This window comes from Halichoeres trimaculatus, unplaced genomic scaffold, assembly GCF_033239565.1.
Source record: "Halichoeres trimaculatus isolate MK-OKI-2021-1 unplaced genomic scaffold, fHalTri1.1 fHalTri1_scaffold_14, whole genome shotgun sequence".
Taxonomy (NCBI): domain Eukaryota; kingdom Metazoa; phylum Chordata; class Actinopteri; order Labriformes; family Labridae; genus Halichoeres; species Halichoeres trimaculatus.
Genome location: NW_027437192.1, coordinates 22528757 through 22549380, shown reverse-complemented (window position 1 = coordinate 22549380; position 20624 = coordinate 22528757). Strand labels below are relative to the sequence as shown.

Genomic DNA, 20624 nt, shown 5'->3' with positions numbered 1-20624 from the left:
TAGAAATCACACATGGGAAAATTGTCATTCAACATACACTGTATTAGTAGAGCAGAAGTGTAAAACAGACAACAATAAACCATTCAGAAGCAAGTATGTTGAGTTTTTTTGCTTTCCTCTTTTTTTATCCTCTGTTGCACATTGTTAGCTAGTGACGGTTGCTTTCAGATGACATATTGATGTGTTTGATTGCATACAGAAAGTCCTACCAATGAGCATTCAAAACTTCTATACACATTTGCATTGTTATCATAGACTGTAGGTTATTATAATTGTTGCGTGGCGTTCTCAAATACACACATCTATTTTACGTTTTTCGAAGAGACACGCGAATGCAGCATGGTGGTTCTGGCGTCAGTACGACGTAAGAAGAATCCGGGTGACAGCTCACCATGGTGACGATAGTTCCAGAAAATAACTGCTCAATATTATCCATGCGCTCGAGGATCGTTTTGTAACATAGGTCTCATGTAATGATTTTCTTTAATCAGATATCTAATAGGATTATCGACCCATGACATTTGCATTGCATGTCATTGTAGTGTCAATATAGCTTTAATCACAACGGGTCTTGATGTCAACAGATTTTTTTCGAATTTATATAACTGCCATTATTTTCATATTTTTGTGATTGATGTATATGTGTCAGATTGATACACATGATTCGAATGAAGTATTAAATATAAAAGCCTGTAAAACGAGAGACACTGGTTTATTGGTAGAAAATTAGACACATGAACTGTTGAAGACTCTCAAATTGCCCCTCATTTGGGCCAAAGAAATATGGATATTGGCGTCAGTTTTTATCGTAAGATTCCTTTTTCATTATTTGCTGTTAATTTGATATTCCAAAGACTGTATTTTCATCAAAATGATCTGATCGGACAAGAAAAGCCTGTCACGTCTACCCTGGGATCTCATGAAAAGCAAGCTGAAAAGTCTAGTTTATCCTTAGTCATGAATATATGACTCTGTATCGCCCTCTAGTGTCAATTCACGTATCTTTAAAATTGCACACTAAATGCATCTTCACCATGAAAATGAAGTCGAGCTACTACCACTCAAGGTTACACTTTAACTGCAAAACTATACGTTCTGGTGGCTTTACATGTATTTATAACACTTGCATGCAGATACTGTACACATAAAGGGAGCTTGACACCAACATAAAAGAAAGTTTTTATTGATGTGGTATCAATACAATCAAGTACTGTAGATTTTGTATAAGCAGACAAACATTTTCAATCAAAAAGAGTGCATTTTATACCCAAATTCTATTGCATAGAGTGCACGCAATAGCCTTGTATGACAAAAATCCTATACGTTGATACAAGTAGAAAATAAAAGTCCACAAATAATCCTTCACAAACAATGCTAGAATGCTAACTACACTTTGTAAATGCTCTTAACTCATCAATGCTGTTAAATACCATTTATACGTTCTAGGCTTCGGTGGTCGGTTTTGGCATCCCTATTAAATTATCATAAATGTATAAATACATCTTCATTAATTTCATGTGCAAATGGGAATGGCCATTTGTATTTACTGACACTAAAACAAACAAATATCCCTTAATAACCGAAGCAATGCTTTTATAAATCTTTTTTGTTTGTTTGTTTTATAAAGAAAAACAGAAAACTCTTAAAATCAGTTTTTGTTTCAGACGGTACATGGATCTTACTGACACTTGTTCAATTATTTGCACACGGGGCAAACTCTGCAAGCAAGTGACATTGTCTACGAAAACATAAGAAACAGAGAGCAACAGCCACAAATAAGTCACATGACCGCTTCATATGTCCAAAATTATATGGCAACAAAAGACAACATACAGTACATAACGAGCCTCAGACTGTCTTGTAGACTCACATAACAATAATGATACAAAGCAGGTGTAGATGTGTTCTTATTAAGAGAAAGAAAGATCAAGGGAGAGTGCATTGTTTGCATAACATAGATGTGAAATACTGATAAGGCCTCATGCTAGCATTGCTTTTGCAAAGCAACTGTATTACAGTGACACAGCATCTGGATGGTTTTTTTAAACTACTGTTAATCAGTCAAACAGTTTACATTCATTCTAATTACAAGCTCAAGATTTAGCACAGTACCCCCAGACAGTCACAATCCTCCATCACGGTGTAGGGCAGTCCAAAATTCAGTGAACCCGTGTCTTCAAAATGGCACAAGTTAAATTGGGATCCTGTGTGAAGTTCTGAATAAAAAGGCAAAGACTTGATACTAATATATGCCCTGACAAACAGCTTTCACCTTCTTCAACCATTCATAAAAACATTTTTTAAGTCTCCCATTATCTCTTCTTTACATTCATCAATCAACTGTTTTATACATTTTCCCTTACTGTAATGAGACACCTTAAGAGCTCGTGACATTATTTTGACACCCTAGAAGCACAGACATGTTTTAAAGCTCCTGTGAAAAAGTTTTGGTTTATGTTGATGTTGGTGCTACCTTCAAAAAGAGCAGCATTTCTTTGTCTTTGCCAATTTGTCCTGGACATTTGGAAGCCATATTTTCAACCAAAACTATCACTTTGCTGTATTTTTAATAGTTAAATGTTTCTCCAGTCATGGCTGTTTACCATGGCACATTGAGTAACATACTGTCAATCAGTCAGTTTAACACCAACCCTGCAGCTGGTTTATTGACATTGAAAATTACTCAACAGAAATATTTAATCTTAATACTATGGTTTACCTTTATAGTTCACAGAATAAGGCTATTCTCTATTTAATTTTGTTTCATAACCTGCAAAAACTTTTCACATAAGCTTTAAGGTCAACTCTTGTTGAACAATGACAGGACTGTGAGCTTTTCCTAAGATTTTGTAACTGCAGCAAGTTTTGTATTATCTTGGCTGAACAGGGTGATGATGTGACACATCTACTCTCTCTCTCTCTCTCTCTCTCACACACACACACACACACACACACACACACACACACACACACACACACACACACACACACACACACACACACACACACACACACACACACATTGACAGAAGGGTATACCTACTAAAACATACAATACACACAGAGAATGTATCTTTAATGCCTCATCTTGCAGAAATGTGTAAATAAACAGCTCTCACCTCTGGCCCACCACCTCTCTCAGAAATCTGGCAGGGGTTTGTTAAATGTTACACAACCTGTGTTTCACAACCTGTGGGGCCCTGCCAGTCCCTTGACTTATTCATGGAGTTTATGCAGATTGTATCTCATTTCAGTCAATATTACTGTGTTCTAGACATTTTGTCCTTGTAACAATTACTCAGCTACTTAGAACACAACATGTGTGGACTAAAAATGTGTTTTTATCTTTGGAAATTGCCAGAATTCCCTCACACACCTCACATCAAACTGGCTTTGAAGAAGACATGAATGTTTTATAGTAATCCATTTGCCTTTCTGTTAAAAGACACAGGTTATCAGCTTTATCACAGATTATTTTATCCTATGTCCACTTTGAGGCTTTCGTGAAAGTAATGATTTTTCACTTTGAATGCAATGCCCTATGAATGAAAAGCAAAACAAGCCATTAGCTCAGCTCCATTTGTGTCCTTTTTGTGCAGTTCCTCTCAGTATCTTTTCTATGGCATGTAAACACTGACTGTATGCCAACACATCAGCCTCAGTTGAAGGTATTCTGAAAGTTACATGATGAAGGCACTGTCTGCAGGAGATCCACTGCTGATAAAGGGCAGTTAAAGCTCCACAAGACTATTACATTGTAACACATCATTTATTGTGAAAATGCTGTGCTGGAAAGTTAATAAATTATTAGAAAAATTCAAGATCCATCATTTTGAATTTTCAGTTGCTTGATTCAGAACGTAGAAGAAAAATAAGCACCTGGCAGATGCTGATATACCAACTGTCAAAATTGATATCTCAACCCAAAAAAGGCAAAAGGTAAATTGGCTGCACACAGATTGTGCTTTTTCATCTTCTCATCACTCAAGCACTAAGGTTCAATCAAAGTGTTTTAACACAGAAAACCATTTTGAGTACCAAAAGTTTTTAAAATGCAATAATACAGCATCAAATGCCTAGTTTCTATTTCTGCTCATGTTAATATGTTGTATTGTTGCCCTGTTTTGCTGATTCACGGTCTAAATGAGAACATGAGGGGGAAATGACTGCAGCCACAGGAACCTATCACCTTCCAGGAGCTGGTGATGTCATCCTTGTGATGTCAGAACATGAGGGTAGGATGTGCAGTCACATGGGAGGATTTGTTACTTGCACATTAAGTAAGGCACTTAACTGTCTGAAACCAATAAACAAAAACATCAATGATGACAAGGACCAAGTAATAACATTAAAATTATGAAAAATAGAATAATTAACATAATATAAGCTAAAAAAAAAAAACACCAAAATAAAATATAACCCAAAACACACATTTGAAGGACATTGAAACAAAAAAACATAGTATGAAATTCCTTCCCCTGCTTTTTAAAAAATTTCCATTCACAGAGTTTGTCTTTTCTTTTGACGTAGTTGAGGGTGAGACGGATAAAGATGATGACGATAATGATGATGAGAATCCTATAGGTTTTATGTTTCTATTATGGCTGCAGGTAATTCAGGTTAAGGGCTGCTCTGAGGTGCGTATACAGGAACATGTTTGAGAGAAGGGGGGACAGGGTTATGTGGGACAGAGCAGGAATCCTGAGAAGGAGGAGTGGATGTACTCGGTTGAATAGAGACCATTTGCCTGATCCGATGGCATTTGGATCCAGACCTGATCACCCTCCTTCAGCTCTAGGACAGCACTACCGGACGCCTGGTCCATGTAGCCTTTTTTGTACTCATCATAGGTGTAGGTGGCCGGTACATTGTTCTTGTACAGCGCCACCCACAGGCTAGTTCCCTTTACGTGCATATGGTATGCAAAGTAGTAGACACCAGATAAAGGAGCAGTAAACATGCCAGTGGCGGTGCTGTAGGCATTTTGCCCGTTGTACAGGGTCCTGTCAAATTTGATTGGCATGGCAGAGGGGGGAAAAGGCGTGGTAAGGATGGCTGTAAAAGCAGGGGCCACAGAAGCAGATAGAACTTGACTGTACGCAGGCCCTTTCCTGTCCCCTGGTACCTCATCCCCTTCCAGCTGTGAATCTGTTGGTCCTGCAACAACTGTTTGTCCGTTTCCTGGAGGACCAGGGGGACCTGGAGGCCCAGGAGGGCCAGGGTTACCATTAAGCCCACCAGGACCTGGTTTCCCTGGAGGGCCCTGGGGACCCATAGCTCCTTTCTCTCCCAGCTTTCCAATTCCAGGAGGCCCCATGAGTCCAGATTCACCCTTGGGACCAGGGACACCCTGTGGCCCCATAGGACCCATTGGCCCTTGAAGACCTGGGATGCCCGATTGTCCTCTTGGACCTGGAGTCCCTATAAACCCTGTCTCACCTTTAGGACCTGGTGGACCAGTCAGCCCTGGATTCCCAGGTAGCCCAATATGGCCTGCCTCACCTTTGGGTCCAGGTTTCCCAATAGGACCATTCAGCCCAGGGATTCCTTTATCTCCAGGGATGCCAGGTTTCCCAGAGGGTCCACTTATGCCTTGGTCACCTCTCAGACCAGGCAATCCTGGGGGACCCTGGGGTCCAAGCTCACCCTTCTGTCCTGGCATTCCATGTTTTCCTGGGAGTCCCATTGGGCCTTGAAGTCCTGGGGGTCCTGTTAGTCCATCTAAGCCAGGTTCCCCAATTGGTCCCACCATTCCTTGCTCTCCTTTGTCCCCTGGGAGACCAGGCAATCCATTATGACCCTTATCTCCCTTTTGCCCACTTAAGCCAGGTTTTCCATAGCCAGGAGTCCCAGGAAATCCAGGAGAACCCCTAAGTCCTGGCTCACCTTTAGGGCCTATTGGACCTTGTCCCCCAGGCACTCCATCTAACCCAGGCTTCCCAATTCCAACTGGCCCTGGTAAACCTTGCAGACCTGGAGCCCCAGCCTCTCCTGGTTCTCCTCGATCCCCTGGAAGTCCTTGGTCACCTTTAAGACCAGGCAGCCCAGGCAAACCTTTCAGTCCTGGTTTGCCTATACCTGCAAGACCAGGTGGTCCTGGGCTGCCCTTCAGCCCAGGTGGACCCCTGATACCTGGAAGCCCTGGTTTCCCATTTCCATTCTCTCCATTTAGCCCACGCTCACCTGGTGGGCCAGCCCCACCTTTAAGTCCTGGTTCACCACGAGCCCCAGGGGGGCCTCTGATGCCTGGAGGCCCTGGTTTCCCATTTAGAGAGAGACCAGCTGGCCCAGGGAGGCCAGGCTGTCCTGCAAGACCTCTGGGACCTGGCTCACCTCGAGGCCCAACCTCCCCATTAAGCCCAGGCATCCCCTTTGGTCCAATCTTTCCTGGGAGACCTGTTAGCCCCGGTTTACCAATACCTGGGAAGCCAGGGGGTCCCTGGGGCCCTGGCTGGCCATTCAAACCTGGCTTGCCCATTCCAGGTTTTCCTGGAAGTCCTGGTGGCCCTGCTGGACCTCTTGGTCCAGGTTTCCCTTGGGGGCCTGGTTCCCCCTTAATCTCCATCATGGGTGGCATATCTAAAAAAAAAAAAAAAAAAGGCAGTGATACTGTTAAAACAACTGTCCACTTAAAAATAATAAGTCAGACTCAATTAAAGTTAAATAACATTTAAACGAATAAGTACTGTGTAGTGTAATAAATGTATTCCTTTTTAAATGGTTTGGGCGTGTACCACATGACAGTCGAACACTAGATGTATTTTACAACTCAGACTTCATAACATTGCCATTAGGTAAATAAACTAATACTTCATATAAGTGTAGTATGTGGTACCAATATTATCTACTGAAGCCTGTCATTGTAGCTCTAATTGGCTGATTAATAGCATTATGTTGTCATGCCTCAAGCTTTTACATCCTAAGAGACAGTTGTACAGTCTTGTGCAACACACTCAGGTATAAAATAAAACACCAGCAACAGCATACAATGCAGCATTACCACTGAGTATGTGCCACTGTACAGGAAGATAGATTTGACACAAACATTTTGAACTCTTGAGTGTTCATATCTATCATTCTTTGTTCATCCCTAAGATCTGAGATGACTAATATGGTCTGATACAGATCACAGTTTGTACAGCAGCTGTGAAGAGCACCAAATAAAAAAGATAGTACACATACCAGTTAAAGAGTTCTCTAATTTCACATTGCAAACCTTTGTGGACCTGGTGACAATTTCTAACTGGTGTCATGCTTATTGTTTTCATTGCCTGCTCAGTTGCATGCATGGCAAAAGAATATCCCATTGAGCCTGAAATCCATAAATAGAGTACCCCGCTTGCTCCCGGGGTCAGCAGCTGTTATATAACAGTGCAACTAGGCAGTCATTTTACAGTTGACTGACCTGGGAAACTTATTGATATTGAAAGAGTAAAATGACTATTGTCACCTTTTTAAAACAATTGCCCAAGTCATTTTTTGACAAAAATGATTTTTTTTTGTTTTTCCCTAAATCATCTACTTGTGATTCTGCACAATTCTGGTAAAAATTGCCCACATCCTCAATTTAAAAGATCATGTGATTCTATATTTTTAGTACAATGGCCAATCTCCAGAGTGTAACTTAGGCTGTTTGATTTTGCCTACGTCAAGAGACAAACAAGCTTATCAATAATGTGGCTGTTTCGAGGTGGAGAAAAATATATATCTAGCCACTTAAGTTATTTTTATGATTCGAGACTTATCCAAAATTGGTAACTGTTATGATTTGCCTCAAAAGCCATACTAAAGAGAGACCAGAGGGGGTAGAGCCAGGGGTCGGTTTGCAGCATGGCAGTATTTACAAAATAGCCACATTGAATGGTGCAGACCAAGCGAGTTTGCTGTTTGCCAAAACTTCACCGTAAGGCATTGATAGCACTAATAAATTGGCAGAGTGTAGGATACGTCCTTTTGTATTGGACCCCGAGTCAGACCCGGACGGTTCTGCAGCTCAGGAGGAAGAAAATCCACCTCGACACAGATCATCTCAGGACGCTTCAGTGTGGTGAGTCAAACCGGTACTGTAACATATATAGTTTACACATGGAAATATAGGCAGACTTCACCAATAAACTATTTCTATAACAGGGCTCCATCCTGCTCCTTCACTTTTCCGTCTGTTTTATCCATCATGCTGAAAGTATAGTCTAAAGATCGCCCCTACTGTCAGTTTGTCACTATGTTAGCACTCAGTCAAATTAGCCAGAGCTAGTAGGGAGCTTTATACTCGGCCCTTGGTGGGTGTATCCCTCGGTGGCGGTTGTGTGACTAACTGACTTCACAGAGGAGGAGCTGCTTTATCAGATTACTCCAATAAAAAAAAGGATCCTCGTGTCGTCATGAAGGTGGAAATTTCAAAGCCAAATGTCAATGACCTATTTTCAGAGGCATCAAATCTCGTTCTAGGATATCAGAAAAAATACTATTATTTTTATACTATGATACTAAATACTTTGAAAATTCAGGGGGTGAAAGGTCTTGTTTTCAACTTAACTATTTTATATGTAAGTATTAAATCACGAATCAGCATATGTCCCCTTTAAGTCTCATGGGCATGTTTAAAAATTTGCCCATCTTTTGACTTAATCATAATTTGCAGACACTGTTTTCAGTATGTCAATAGTGATCTGCTGTCATAACCTTGTTAAGCAAAATAATGAACAACAAAAAAATCATATATTGAACCTATGGCTCAGTTTTTTGTTTTCTGAAAAACTTGGGGCACGTTGCGTAAAACGTATGGGATTGATTTCTTAATAAACAGTATCATCATACTCCAGTCACCCCATGTTATTTTTGTTGTTGTTTTGTTGCTTCATACCAGCTTCATCTTGCCTTAATGTTACTCTTTATGGTGCTCGTGGGTCAAATAGCCAGAGGGAAGCTCAACCCTTTCTCTTTTTAGACTAATGTATGTATTAAATATATATTCAATCATTCTGCAAAGTGTTTATTTGAGTCTCTGCCAAATAATATCAATATGTTAAAGTTCCAACCACTGTTTCAATTAGACTACACTAATGAGTGTCAGTATTGAGTTTTGAGGTCGGTGAAAGTCTGAATAATCATTGGAGTCATGATTGGGCTTCATAATTCTCAAAATACCAAAGTATTAAATGGAAACTGAATGAATTAGATAAATTACATGAAAAGAAAATCATTTGCTTATCTATTTTTATTTGATTTTATTCTTTGTTTTGCAATGTTTTTTAAATCAGCATGCAGGAAAATCTGCTGTTTCTGAAGTTACATACCTTGTGTGACCAAAGGCCACTACTTCCCCCTACTGGCACGACTTGAGAATGTAGTCTTTTTGAGCTTATTAAAGGGAATCAAGCATGCTTAATGTCAAACAACACAAATGTGAACTATTGCATAAGCCAGTGAGTTAAAATTATATAGCAGAACAGTTAAAAGCAGTAAAACTGTGTGCATGAGATGCATGTGTAAAAAAGTAAATGTATATTATGCTGATATTGAATTTTGTAAAAACAGGTAAAATTGTGAGCAAAATTCTAATTCAGGATGTTGATTTTTTTTATTTAGTGTTTGTATCTACCAAAACAATAAAAAAACATTTGCTGAGATTTTAAAAAAGCGATGTCTTTCACATAGCTTAACACTGCAGGAGATTTAACCACAGCCTCACCACTGTTATTGTTATTACTGTCATGTTCTATTCTAGAAAGCCTATCGACAGACATAAAAGAAGATTAACTGAAACATTACTTTAATTGCACCCTTAAAACTCCAACAGGATGAGTAACACAGACTGTGTTTTAAAAATATATTGGGTTTATGTGAAAAGAAAAGCTACAGGTGCACTGACTCACCGTTTGGAAACCTAAAACAACATTCAGTAAATTAATCTTCAGGCTTGAAAGGTGCCCCCCATGAGCCAAACTTCATTTTATTGAGCATTAGAAGGTCTAAAAATAGTAAGTTTGTCTCTTTGTTTCTCATACATTTACAAAAAACAGGGTTTAAGCAGGTAATGAGCTTTATAGACCCCACTTTGTTTGTTTAGCCGTGGTCTACAGCACCACCGCAGACCGCGTCATACATCACCCAGAGTCGAGTAATAAGGTGTTTCACACTTCAGGAGATTTAATGGCTTCTTCATTACTTGTTGCAAAGGCCTCAAGGGATTCAGAGACCGAAGTTGTACTTTGAAATAAGTTTGAACTGACAAAGAGGAGAAATTGATTGAAATTCACTTTTTAAGGCCAAGCCTAATATGCAGAGATGGGCCAGAGGATGAGGGCTGTGATTAAGCTACGATGCTGAAGTACTGAGTCCTGTCCATCTCAAATCTGTGCATTAAAGGCAGCTTGCTAAAGCTTTTTTGAAAATACCGTGAAATCAGTTGAACAGCTTTGCAGCAGATGTGCTTGTATTTATGATTGCCCCTTTCCATAGTACTGTTTTATTCTGCATTGATCAATAGATCAACAGATTTTGCTCAAAAACAATGATTTCTGGGGGTTATTTTGAGCCCATTAAGTGATTTCTTAAGCTGGTTTCAGATACAGAGGAGATTTCTCCGGAACCAAGTGCATATGAAAACTACTTAAGCAAAATAGAAAATTAGTCTTTGTCTCCAAAAAAGAGGGGAACCACTTTTAACGATCCAAAAGCAACATCAGTGACAGCAGAATAAGGAGCCTCATTCACAAACTATACTGAGGAACCCAGATTTTTTGAATCCCAGTCACAAATGTTTTTGGGAAATCCCATGCAAAAAATGAATAATTGCTCCAATACACTTCTGAGTGCTTATATATCAGGGCAGAATTACTGGGGAATGGATTATCCTTCATTCAATCGCTTCAATTTAACCCTACAAGTAAGTAAGCATATTCAAATGTAATTTAATGTAATAAATAATCTTTCAAATGTTTCATTTTACTGCAACAGACTTTTGAATAAATGCACTTTCAGCTTGGCGGACTAAGTAAAATAGGGTCAGTGTATATATTCATCACAGGAAATCCTTCCTCTTTCCACTTCACCTAGTTTGTGTCCCTAACTGATTAGTTTAGAAAAAAAAGTCCAATAAATCTATTCATATCCACTACAGGTGCTAAAAATACAACGTATACATTTCCATCAGTGTTGCCTCTGTTTCAGAACTACCACGATATTTATAAATTTGTTTTACTTTGACTTTTGTCTACAATCTGTTTTGTATTTGTACAGATTTCCATCTGCTTCTCTTTTCAGTGTTTTGTGTTTCCTGTGTGCTCACAGCACTTTAGTCCAATGCATCGGCAGGAAAGGGGCTAACACCTATGCTAATTGGAAACATCCTACAACAGGACTGGAACCTGTCAGGACATAGCATTTATTAATTTAAGGAGATGGTTGATAACAGTTCTGCATGATAAGAACAGGTTTTTAAATTTGTCTAAGACTTCTCTAAGAAAACAAGTACAAATTTGAGAAAAATCTCACAGGGGTATTGGTGAATGAGACCCAAAGCCTTTTTCAGGAACAATGCAAAATCTCTTTCTGGGTTTGTTACAATAGCATGGCTCCTTATTAGAAGAGTCTAGGTGCTAAACTAGGCATCCTGCTCTACACGTCATGAAACAAAAAAAAAAGCATAGCATAGGAGACTTTGAATTGTTCAGCATTTGAAATTCTATAATTATGGGACAGCATTTCACTAATGAACTCAAGAAAATGAGCCTCTAAAGAAAATTTGGTGTCAGTCAATGATAAGCATATACCTGTCCCAAGTATTCAAAAACCTGTTGGCATCAGATTTAAAGATGAAGAAAAATGTTGTTAAAGTTTCTAAATTTCAAATTTTAATGTGATTTCTTTGTGTTTATTAAATATATGGGTTGAATAAACTATGTTTATTTTTAAAGGTTTTGCAAATCATTTATCAATCATATATTTTACATAATCCACATTTTTGGCTCACTGATTGTTTAAGCTCATCTGTCTGTATGCATGTATTTCAATGTTTTGTCAGTTTATGTTTACAAATATATTAATCCACTTCTGAACTATTGCATGGATTTACACACACTTGCAATACAACAGATGACGAAAGAACAAAAGACATGTCTATGTCTATGATTACTCAATATTTGGTGTAGTACTGGTATTTGACCACGAGGTGGCAGTGGATGCATTGTTAACATAGGCTAAAGGCAGCATTCATGTGACACCAAATGTAAACATTGTTTTAATGACTCTTTACAGTGTGGCTTTAAGACAGCATAGCATCTTTAAGAAAATGTGTGTTTCTGTGAGGAATTAACATGTAAAGTCTCAATACCTTATGTGATCTGAGTCCAACTCCTGTGGTGTTTCTTGGGCAAAGCATCATGTAATTGTACTGAGATGAAAATGTGCCCCTCATTTTCTCTGAAACTTGCTTTGAAGAAGGGGCCTCCTACAACACAAGGCCCATCTCATACGATCCAGAGCGTGTTTTGGTAGTTAGAGTCTAATATGATAATGGTGACAGCATGCACATTTTTTTCAGGATGATTATCACCTCCCTCCATTTCTTGGGTCCCTTGCCTCAGATTTTTATTTCATGTATTTATATTTCTTTCACACTCTCTCCTTCATCCCACAGCTGAGGAATAAGTGATAAACAGCAGGGTAACCGCATCCAGATGGCAGGAGGAACAACTGGCCCAGTGGAGCTCAGCAAACAGTGGGTAATCAGGCCTCCATTAGGCCCCAACTGGGGACTTGCCAAATGCTGCTGGACCCACAGGGCAGTGAGACACACACTTCAATGAGCCCTAAAAATGCCTGAGGAGACCCGGGGGCTGATTCCTGGAAGGGTCTCCGAATCAATCACATTATAAACTGCTATTTTTGGATTCTTCTGTTATTCATGGGAAGTTGTTTCATTGTGAATGTCTCTGTTCTTTACTGCAGTGTTTGAAAGTTGTAATTATAATCCTCGTCATGTAGCTTTGAGTCAGTGAGTTGGAAAAAGTCGAGGTACTCAAGACAACTGCCAACAAGATATGGTGAATAAAATATTTCACCATCCCAAAGGCAAAGGAACTCCCCTGTAGCTAATTTGTTGTTTTCATCGTCTTATTGAAGTTAAACTTCAGCTTGTTTGTTCAAAATGACTGTTAGAAGTAAAGGGATTATAGACTTTAAGCTAATTGAGACATAAAAGTTAAGGAGACACAGACAACACACTCAAAGAGACTACTCACCTACGTAATGTCCCTTGCCCTCTCTGAACGGAGGTCCAATCGGCCCTTTCATCATGGGCTGCATGTACTTCATATGAGGGATGGGGGGGTAGCCTCCAGCGAGAGCACGTCCCCCCAGCATCAGCAGCACACACACAGGAGCCAACAGCATGGTCACCAGCATCCCCGGCTTCAGAAGTCACACAGAGAACTGCAGGCAAGAGAGAAGACATAAGATCAATGTTCAAAGTTTTTCAGTGTTTATCTGTAACTTACTGAAAGTAATAGCTGGCAAATCTATGCACACATCATAAAGTATTCCACTTGCAATGAGGAGTGAGTATTGGCAAGAACCTCATGAAATCAAACGAAACGCATTATGATACTTTGGTCACGATTATGGCAGCACAATATATCATTTGAACATTGCCATCGCAATATGCACATGCGCAATAGTCACATCGCACATGTGATGTGACTATCGCATTTCCCCCATTTATTGGAGAAATGGAAAAAAAGCAACTGAAATTGAAACCTTTTCTATTTTGTACAAAGACATGGCCTCCTGGATACCTTTCATATACAGCAATCTTCATCATTCACAGATAAACCCCCTTAACCTGAATTAAACGGTATTTTAGGAATACAATAGTGTCATTGTGAGTCAACCAAATTCTTCCTAAACAGAGCTATTCATGTCATCTGGTGAAAATTCTTCTAACTTTAATATTGCAATATATATCGCAAACCCCCAAAAAATCGCAATGTCAGTTTTTTCCAATATCGTGCAGCCCTCGTCACGATACAATAGTATCACAATATCAAATTATTGTGATAAATTGCGAAAATTTTCTTAAAAAATAGAGATTATGTTTATGTAAGTCACAAAATATTACTCAAAATTAAAAGGACAAATCAAGTTAAAACTATATGATTGAAAACTTTCCCATTTTATTGTGTTTGAAATACTGAAAGTCAAATACAGGGTCATCAAGTCTGTCACTTGAACTGAGTGATCTCTGGACCTTTAACTAATGTTGCAAAGAAATTATTGGGCTAAAGACGTGGTCAGTTGTTGTAATTGATAACTGTCAAGTGGTGTGACCAATGTTTCACATAAAAAATCTGATATTGAGTAAAAAAGTTACTACGGTTATGATTATGATTTTAGCAGTCTACTACACTGTAAAAGCAAATCAGAAAATGATTCAAACTAACTGACCCAAAAAACAGAGAAAAAATATTGACGTTTACGGCATCCTATACCAACCCATACCATCACGTTGCGGACAAAATATTGGAAATGTACTTTGAGATTATATTTATTATACTATGGGCAGCATACAGCAAAGTAGCTCTCTGGTGCCATTTACTGCAGTGGAGGTGTGAAAGTTGTATTTTACTTTCAATTTGGCTAAAATATGAATTTTTATTTTTACAAAAAAATCAATATTAAAAGTTGAAATATCAAAATTTATCAGAGGTCAAACTATTGCGATATTTTACTGTATTAGTACTTTTTTACACCCCTACTTGCAATTGTATTTTTTTCCACTATTTGTCAGTAATTTCCTATTTACATAAAGTCAGTACTTTGCCTGATGTATTCTCTTCTATTCTATTCTCTTGCTGATAATTTGCTGGGCCCCTGTAAACTTGAGGGCTGTATCTTTGCTTGCCTGCTGTATTCTTGTTCTAGTGGTAGGTCAATTTGTAAAAAGCAAAATTACTAAAACGTGTTGAGCATTGAGTGACTCAGTTTTCATTTCAGCCTCTGTCCCTTTAAGGCTACCAGCTCCACGAACTCCCTTCCCCCTGACCTTAGTGTTTGAGGCCTGCCCCTCAAAAGTGTCATGAACAAGTTAGGAAATCCTAATGTGATGATGTCATCATTTTTTAGCGGGTCTCGTGCTGTTTTCAGAGCAGTACATTTTAAGATGTTAACAGGTAGTTTCAGGCATTTTTAAAACATATGACTACGTAGTTTAGAAATCTGCACACATTCAGTATGGAATTTCAGTATTGTTACTTTATATCCTTTTTAAAATATAGAAAAGCAAAATATCCCTTCTTTTAGTTCCTTTAGCTGAATTGTTGCATCATCATTCACCTCTGTGGTGTTGCTACCCCCCCCCCCCCCCCACACACACACACACACACACAGTTAGCTTGCTACTTTATCAGTCTCAACAATTTCCACAGAATTTACTTGCAGTTTAAACCCACCACGTTTAATCTTTGCGAGCTAAATCATAGCTTCATTGTTAGCATCTTTGGTGTAGCTTGCTAACACACAGTTAGCTAGACAGTTTCTTTTCTGTTTTGGAGTTACCCTCACAGGAGAGACAGACCTCATTTTTTAATTTAGTGAATAAACAGCACGTCTTAGTTGGTGGTAAATTTTTGTGCTGTAATGAGTAAAGTGAGAGCACACAACTGTTACGCCTACAATGAGATAAAGAAGAGCTGCCAGCAACTGTGGTGCAGGAACATGCAACATAGTATGAGTTGGAAACCTCGCCAGCATGTGTTTCCCCCCGTTTACTAAACCCACTGTGTAACACATGTTTTTTAGAAGACAACCCATTAAAACATGAGCTATTGTCTGAATGAATGAATAAACCTACTCCAAGAAATATGAAGTGAAGCACTGATGTTAAATGTCTTCCTGCACTGAAAAGGTTGCTATTTAAATAGTCTCCACCTCATTTACAAGCATACTATGTCTTATCCAACCCGCGACAGGCCCTATGCCGAAAATAAAACCATGAAATCTAAGGAAACATGTTTCTTACTAAGAAATATGGAGAGCAGAAGACATTATGGCTCAGCCACTCAGCTATAAATGGGCTAAAACTTGGCTGGAATCTTCTAAAGCATACCTCAATTTTATGTGCAGCTTTGCAGAGCTCATTTTAAAACAGACAGGATCCCCGGCTTTGGTGAATGAGAGGTTACACAAGAATGGACCCATACATCTTTTACACATTCAAACAGGAGATGCAAACATCTCTGACTTACAAGCATATTGCATATGTATCTCCCTGCTCTTGGCTGCTTTGATGGACCCTCAGGAGCCGTGACAGGCCGATCTGTTGACTTTAATTTACTTCTGGAAGAAATGACCGCATCACCCTCTGCCAAATATTTTCACAACCGTGGTCAGGTGCGAACAGGAAACCACCAGAGGTACAGTGAGTGTGTTTTTGTATTATTAGCGTCAACTGTAGGTGTCAAGTGCTGGCTTTAACAGCTGAAATGATGTGTGAAAACAGCCATACATTCCACTCTAGCTCCCCCCTGAGGTGTTCTCATCTGCTGTCTTTGGACTGATCGCTGTCAGGAGTTGTATAGCGAAAAAAGCGGACTGCAAAGTGTAAACGGAGGTTCAGACAGCTCCTGTTTGAATGCCAGAAATACTGCACTAATGGATGAGAACAAGCCATTAGCTTAAAGAAAGAAAAAAAAAAAACTGATAGCAAATGAGATAAGTGAGGATAGATTACAGAATGGCTAAATCAGCATTCATAGACTTTAAAAATTCTACAGCACGTCTATATTTTGTCAAACTGCACAATATTCTGTAAAGTTTTGCAAATAGAATCATGTAAAATAATAATCTGCATCCTTCTCTGTCTTCATTCTTCCTGTTTCGTATAATTTTTTCATTATATGTGTTGGGTAGGTTCAGGGCTGGCCGGTGGCATAGGCAGTACAGGCAAATGCTAGGGGCGCCAGCAATCATGGGGGCGCCAGCAAGTCTATCTTTTTTGTATAAAAGAAGCTCCAGGCTTAAATTCCGTAATGTTACAAAAGAATCCTGCAAAACATGACAATAACCTGAAAAAGGCCCTATTTTCCTACACTTGGCTTGACCCTTAAGGGCGCATGATCACAACCATAGATGTGAAAAAAAAAATGGACATCTGCTTGCTCAGCTCGAAGTGAGGTCTCCACAAAAACTGCTCCCCCTGGTGGCTGGCTGCAGTAAAGGTTAAAAAATTCGGCTTTCCAGACATTCCAGATGGGCTGTGGTCAAACTTTAAAAAATGATTACACCTCGTAGAAATGTTTCTCACATCCGATTTTTGTGGTGATTTGAAGATATTATTTGGCTGTCTTGTATCCAAGTCCTCTTTTTTCTGAAAAGTTTCATTTTCATTAGTTATACGAGGTTAAAAACAAGGCTTTATGTAACGTTTAACGATGATTGACAGCTGCCGTTCTCGTGTATTTTTTGGGGGATTGTAAAATATGTCGGGAGGTAGAGTCAAGAAGTGATTAGACTCTCGAAAGAAAAAAAATAATTATTATTTTTGTCACCCAGCTCCACTCAGATTCTCCCAGAATCCCTCACAGTCTCTACTGCTCAGACTCTGGCTCCAAACTGCTACAATGGCTGCGCCTGAGACAGCGGTATTTTGGCTTCAAAACCGTACAATGATGAATGGCAGAGCCACACTGTCCACTCTATATACAGTCTATGATCACAACATCATTGCTCCTCCTCACCTGCTCATTTGTGGATGAGATGGACTGGCAGTTAATGCTGCTTAAATGGTACAGACCGACAGTACCCTAAATAACCGGTATCATGTCAAAAAAGCCAAAGCCTTCAGGAGCCCAGGGGTGAAAGAGAAGACGAGAGGAGGACAAGAAATGCTAAAATGACAGAGATATGTGCCTAATGTTATATAGAAGTGTTACTTGAAGTTATGCTTGCTTGTTATTGGTTGGTATTCACATTTGACTGTGTAAGTCCAAACTTCTAAATAAAGTAAACGTCAGTGATTTTCACAACTTTTTAATCAGGTAAACAAACATTTTTATAGGTGTAGATAAAATAACCAGGTGTAGAATTACAGTTTTCCTTTCGTGAGGCAGATATCTTTAGAGTCCTGCATCGTATTAACATCGTTGTGCACGTAGTAAGCTAACATTTGGCTGATTTCAATTACAAATATTGTAATAAATAGTTTGAAGCACACTTACCCTGCTGCTCTGATGAAGAGAAAACATACCTAGGAAATGTTTGCTTTTTTATCAATAAAAATTCACTACTACTAACCTGACTGATATATGTGACTAACCTCGATTTCCTATTCTTTGGATTTTGTTATAGGTTCCTGTGATATAATTTTCAAATCTTCAATTTGGTATTTATAGATCTTTGTATTTCAGTTCCAGATATTTTCTTGTTTTTTTGTTTTGTTATTTTTGTTTGTTTGTTTTTGTTTTTGTTTTGTATTTGTTTAAATTTGATTAAAGTGTTTATTTGCAGGTTTTTCTTTTATAAAAATAAAGTCACGGAAGCATAGCGCTGTATGATAGTTTTATTTAAGTATGTAAAAATTGTCATTGGTGCTGGAATACAAGGGGCACCAGATGAAATCTTGCCTAAGGCACCACATTGGTTAGGGCCGGCTCTGGATAGGCTTTCAAGAGTCTTCAGAAGATTGTGCCAGTAAGGAGAGCTCCCTCTGAAAGTTTATAATAAGGCATTACAGTTGCACAAACAAGAGTTGTCATTTTCTAGTTAGAAAATTATTTGACATTCTCTAATCTAAAAATGATGCCAAATTAAACTGCAGCTAATTAGGAGCAGAGACTGAGAGCAATGTGCAAGCTCACAGCTGACTCCAACTTACAAGTAGTTAAAAGCGGGTGTTTTTCTAGCCTCCATGTGTGCAGACATCCAGTCTGTTTAACAGCTTTCCCTTTCTCTGGTCTGTGATTGCTGAGTAACCACACAGCTAGGCAGTTGAATTCCTGCCTAACAGCCATTTACCAATGTTTAACCAGGTTTCTGTTAGGCTAGATTTTTTTGTAATTAGTCATTTATTGTGCATGTCTGCAGCATCTGTTAATGCTTGTTTGAAATGCTGTGTTTTTACCAAAAGAGAGAAAGATCACCTCAAAGTATCTCCCCAAATCTGTGTGTATCGGATATGAAAGACACAAAGACAAAGATGTTAGGAGAAATAAACAGGAGAAAGGGAGAGCAGCATTGGTAGAGCAGTGTTTGGTCGTTGGCCGACTTGCTGGCTGGCTGGAAGGGAAGCTCGTCTGGTATGGAGGTCTGTGGTTTTGGTGTAGATGTAATTTAGCAGGCAGCTCTGGATGCCCACCATTCTGCAGGCGTCAAACTCTCTGAAGAAGCAGAGCGACACACTCTCACTCAGACTCAGAGACTGTGCATGAACAGGGATCAGACACAGACGGTGGTTTAGAGACCTCAACAATCTGTTTATCAAGTGTTTTTGTTGAAAAGCTCAGCAGACGTTGTTAAAAAATCTCACGCAATCCTCCCTGGCTGGCCACCATGAGCCACTGCTGGACCGAGATTAGTGCACGCTCTCAAACACGAGAACACCCACGTAATAAAGCACGTACTTCCCGCATGCATGAGAACACAAATACTTCTGATAAGTGGTTACACAGGGAGAATTGAAAAACTCTACCTCCTAAACTCACCCCTTTTTCATTTTGCATAAAGTAACTCCATAAAACAAGCCATCAAAAAGAACTGGTGAACAGTGAATCAAAGCCTCCTTCAGTCTTTAAACACCAGCCGCATCCAAAGTTACAGCAAAGGAGCGCCGTCTGGCAAGCTGAGTGACACTTTATATAAAACAGATTTAGCCGAAAAAAAATTAACTACACACATTAGAGCATTAGATCCAAAAATACAGAAAGAACGAAAGAGCAGAGCAGAAAAGTGAAATTAGTGGAGAAATAAGGGACAGTCTGACCCTCAGTTGGAAAAAGGCACCGCCATCATTACTTATAGTGATCAGTTAACGGCTTTTACTTCCAGACAGCTGTCAAATAACTGAACACTACGTCTAATGACAACATCCATGTACACATTATGAAAAAAATGGGCCTCAGGGTACAGACGTGAAAGAGAACCTCACTCCTCAAACCAGGAGAAAAACATCAAGACTGGAAGATAATCTGTGTGTAGTATTCTGAGCCACTCTCGATTTATCTCTGTGTGTCTTCATATTGTCATTTTGTGCCTTTTCGTTTTTGATTTGTGTTGCCTGTGGTCATTTTGTGTCTCTTTGGAGTTGTTTTGCTAACAACTTATCTTCATTGAGTGTTTGTGTCTTTGTCGTCAGTGTCTCTTTGTATCTTTGCATCATTTTCTGTGTTATTTTAGTTGTATTATTTCTCTCACTGCTTAAGTTTCACCTCTTTATTCATTTTCTGGGTTGCCTTGTAGCTGTTTTGTGACTTTTCTTTCTTTTATTTTTCATCTTTGTGTTTAAATTTAGCTTCTTCTTTGTCTTTGCTTCTATGAAGTCATTTGGAACTGATTTAAGTGTCTTTGAAGTTGTTTTTGGTCTCTCTGCAGTTATTTTTTTTAATCTCTTTTGGGTACCTTACTCACATAGC

General features: G+C 39.1%; 1 protein-coding gene across 1 annotated transcript in view; it reads right to left on the bottom strand.

The window, feature by feature from the left end:
• Positions 1-1259: 1259 nt before the first annotated feature.
• The window catches only part of col8a2 (collagen, type VIII, alpha 2), a 61421-nt gene continuing 42056 nt past the window's right edge, over positions 1260-20624 (bottom strand). The window contains exons 2-3 of the mRNA XM_074687588.1: positions 13245-13434; positions 1260-6579 (exon numbers count right to left, since the gene is read on the bottom strand). Of these exons, the coding sequence (XP_074543689.1) occupies positions 4679-6579; positions 13245-13407 (2064 nt within the window). The 5' untranslated portion in view covers positions 13408-13434 and the 3' untranslated portion in view covers positions 1260-4678. The remainder of the gene's footprint in view (positions 6580-13244; positions 13435-20624) is intronic.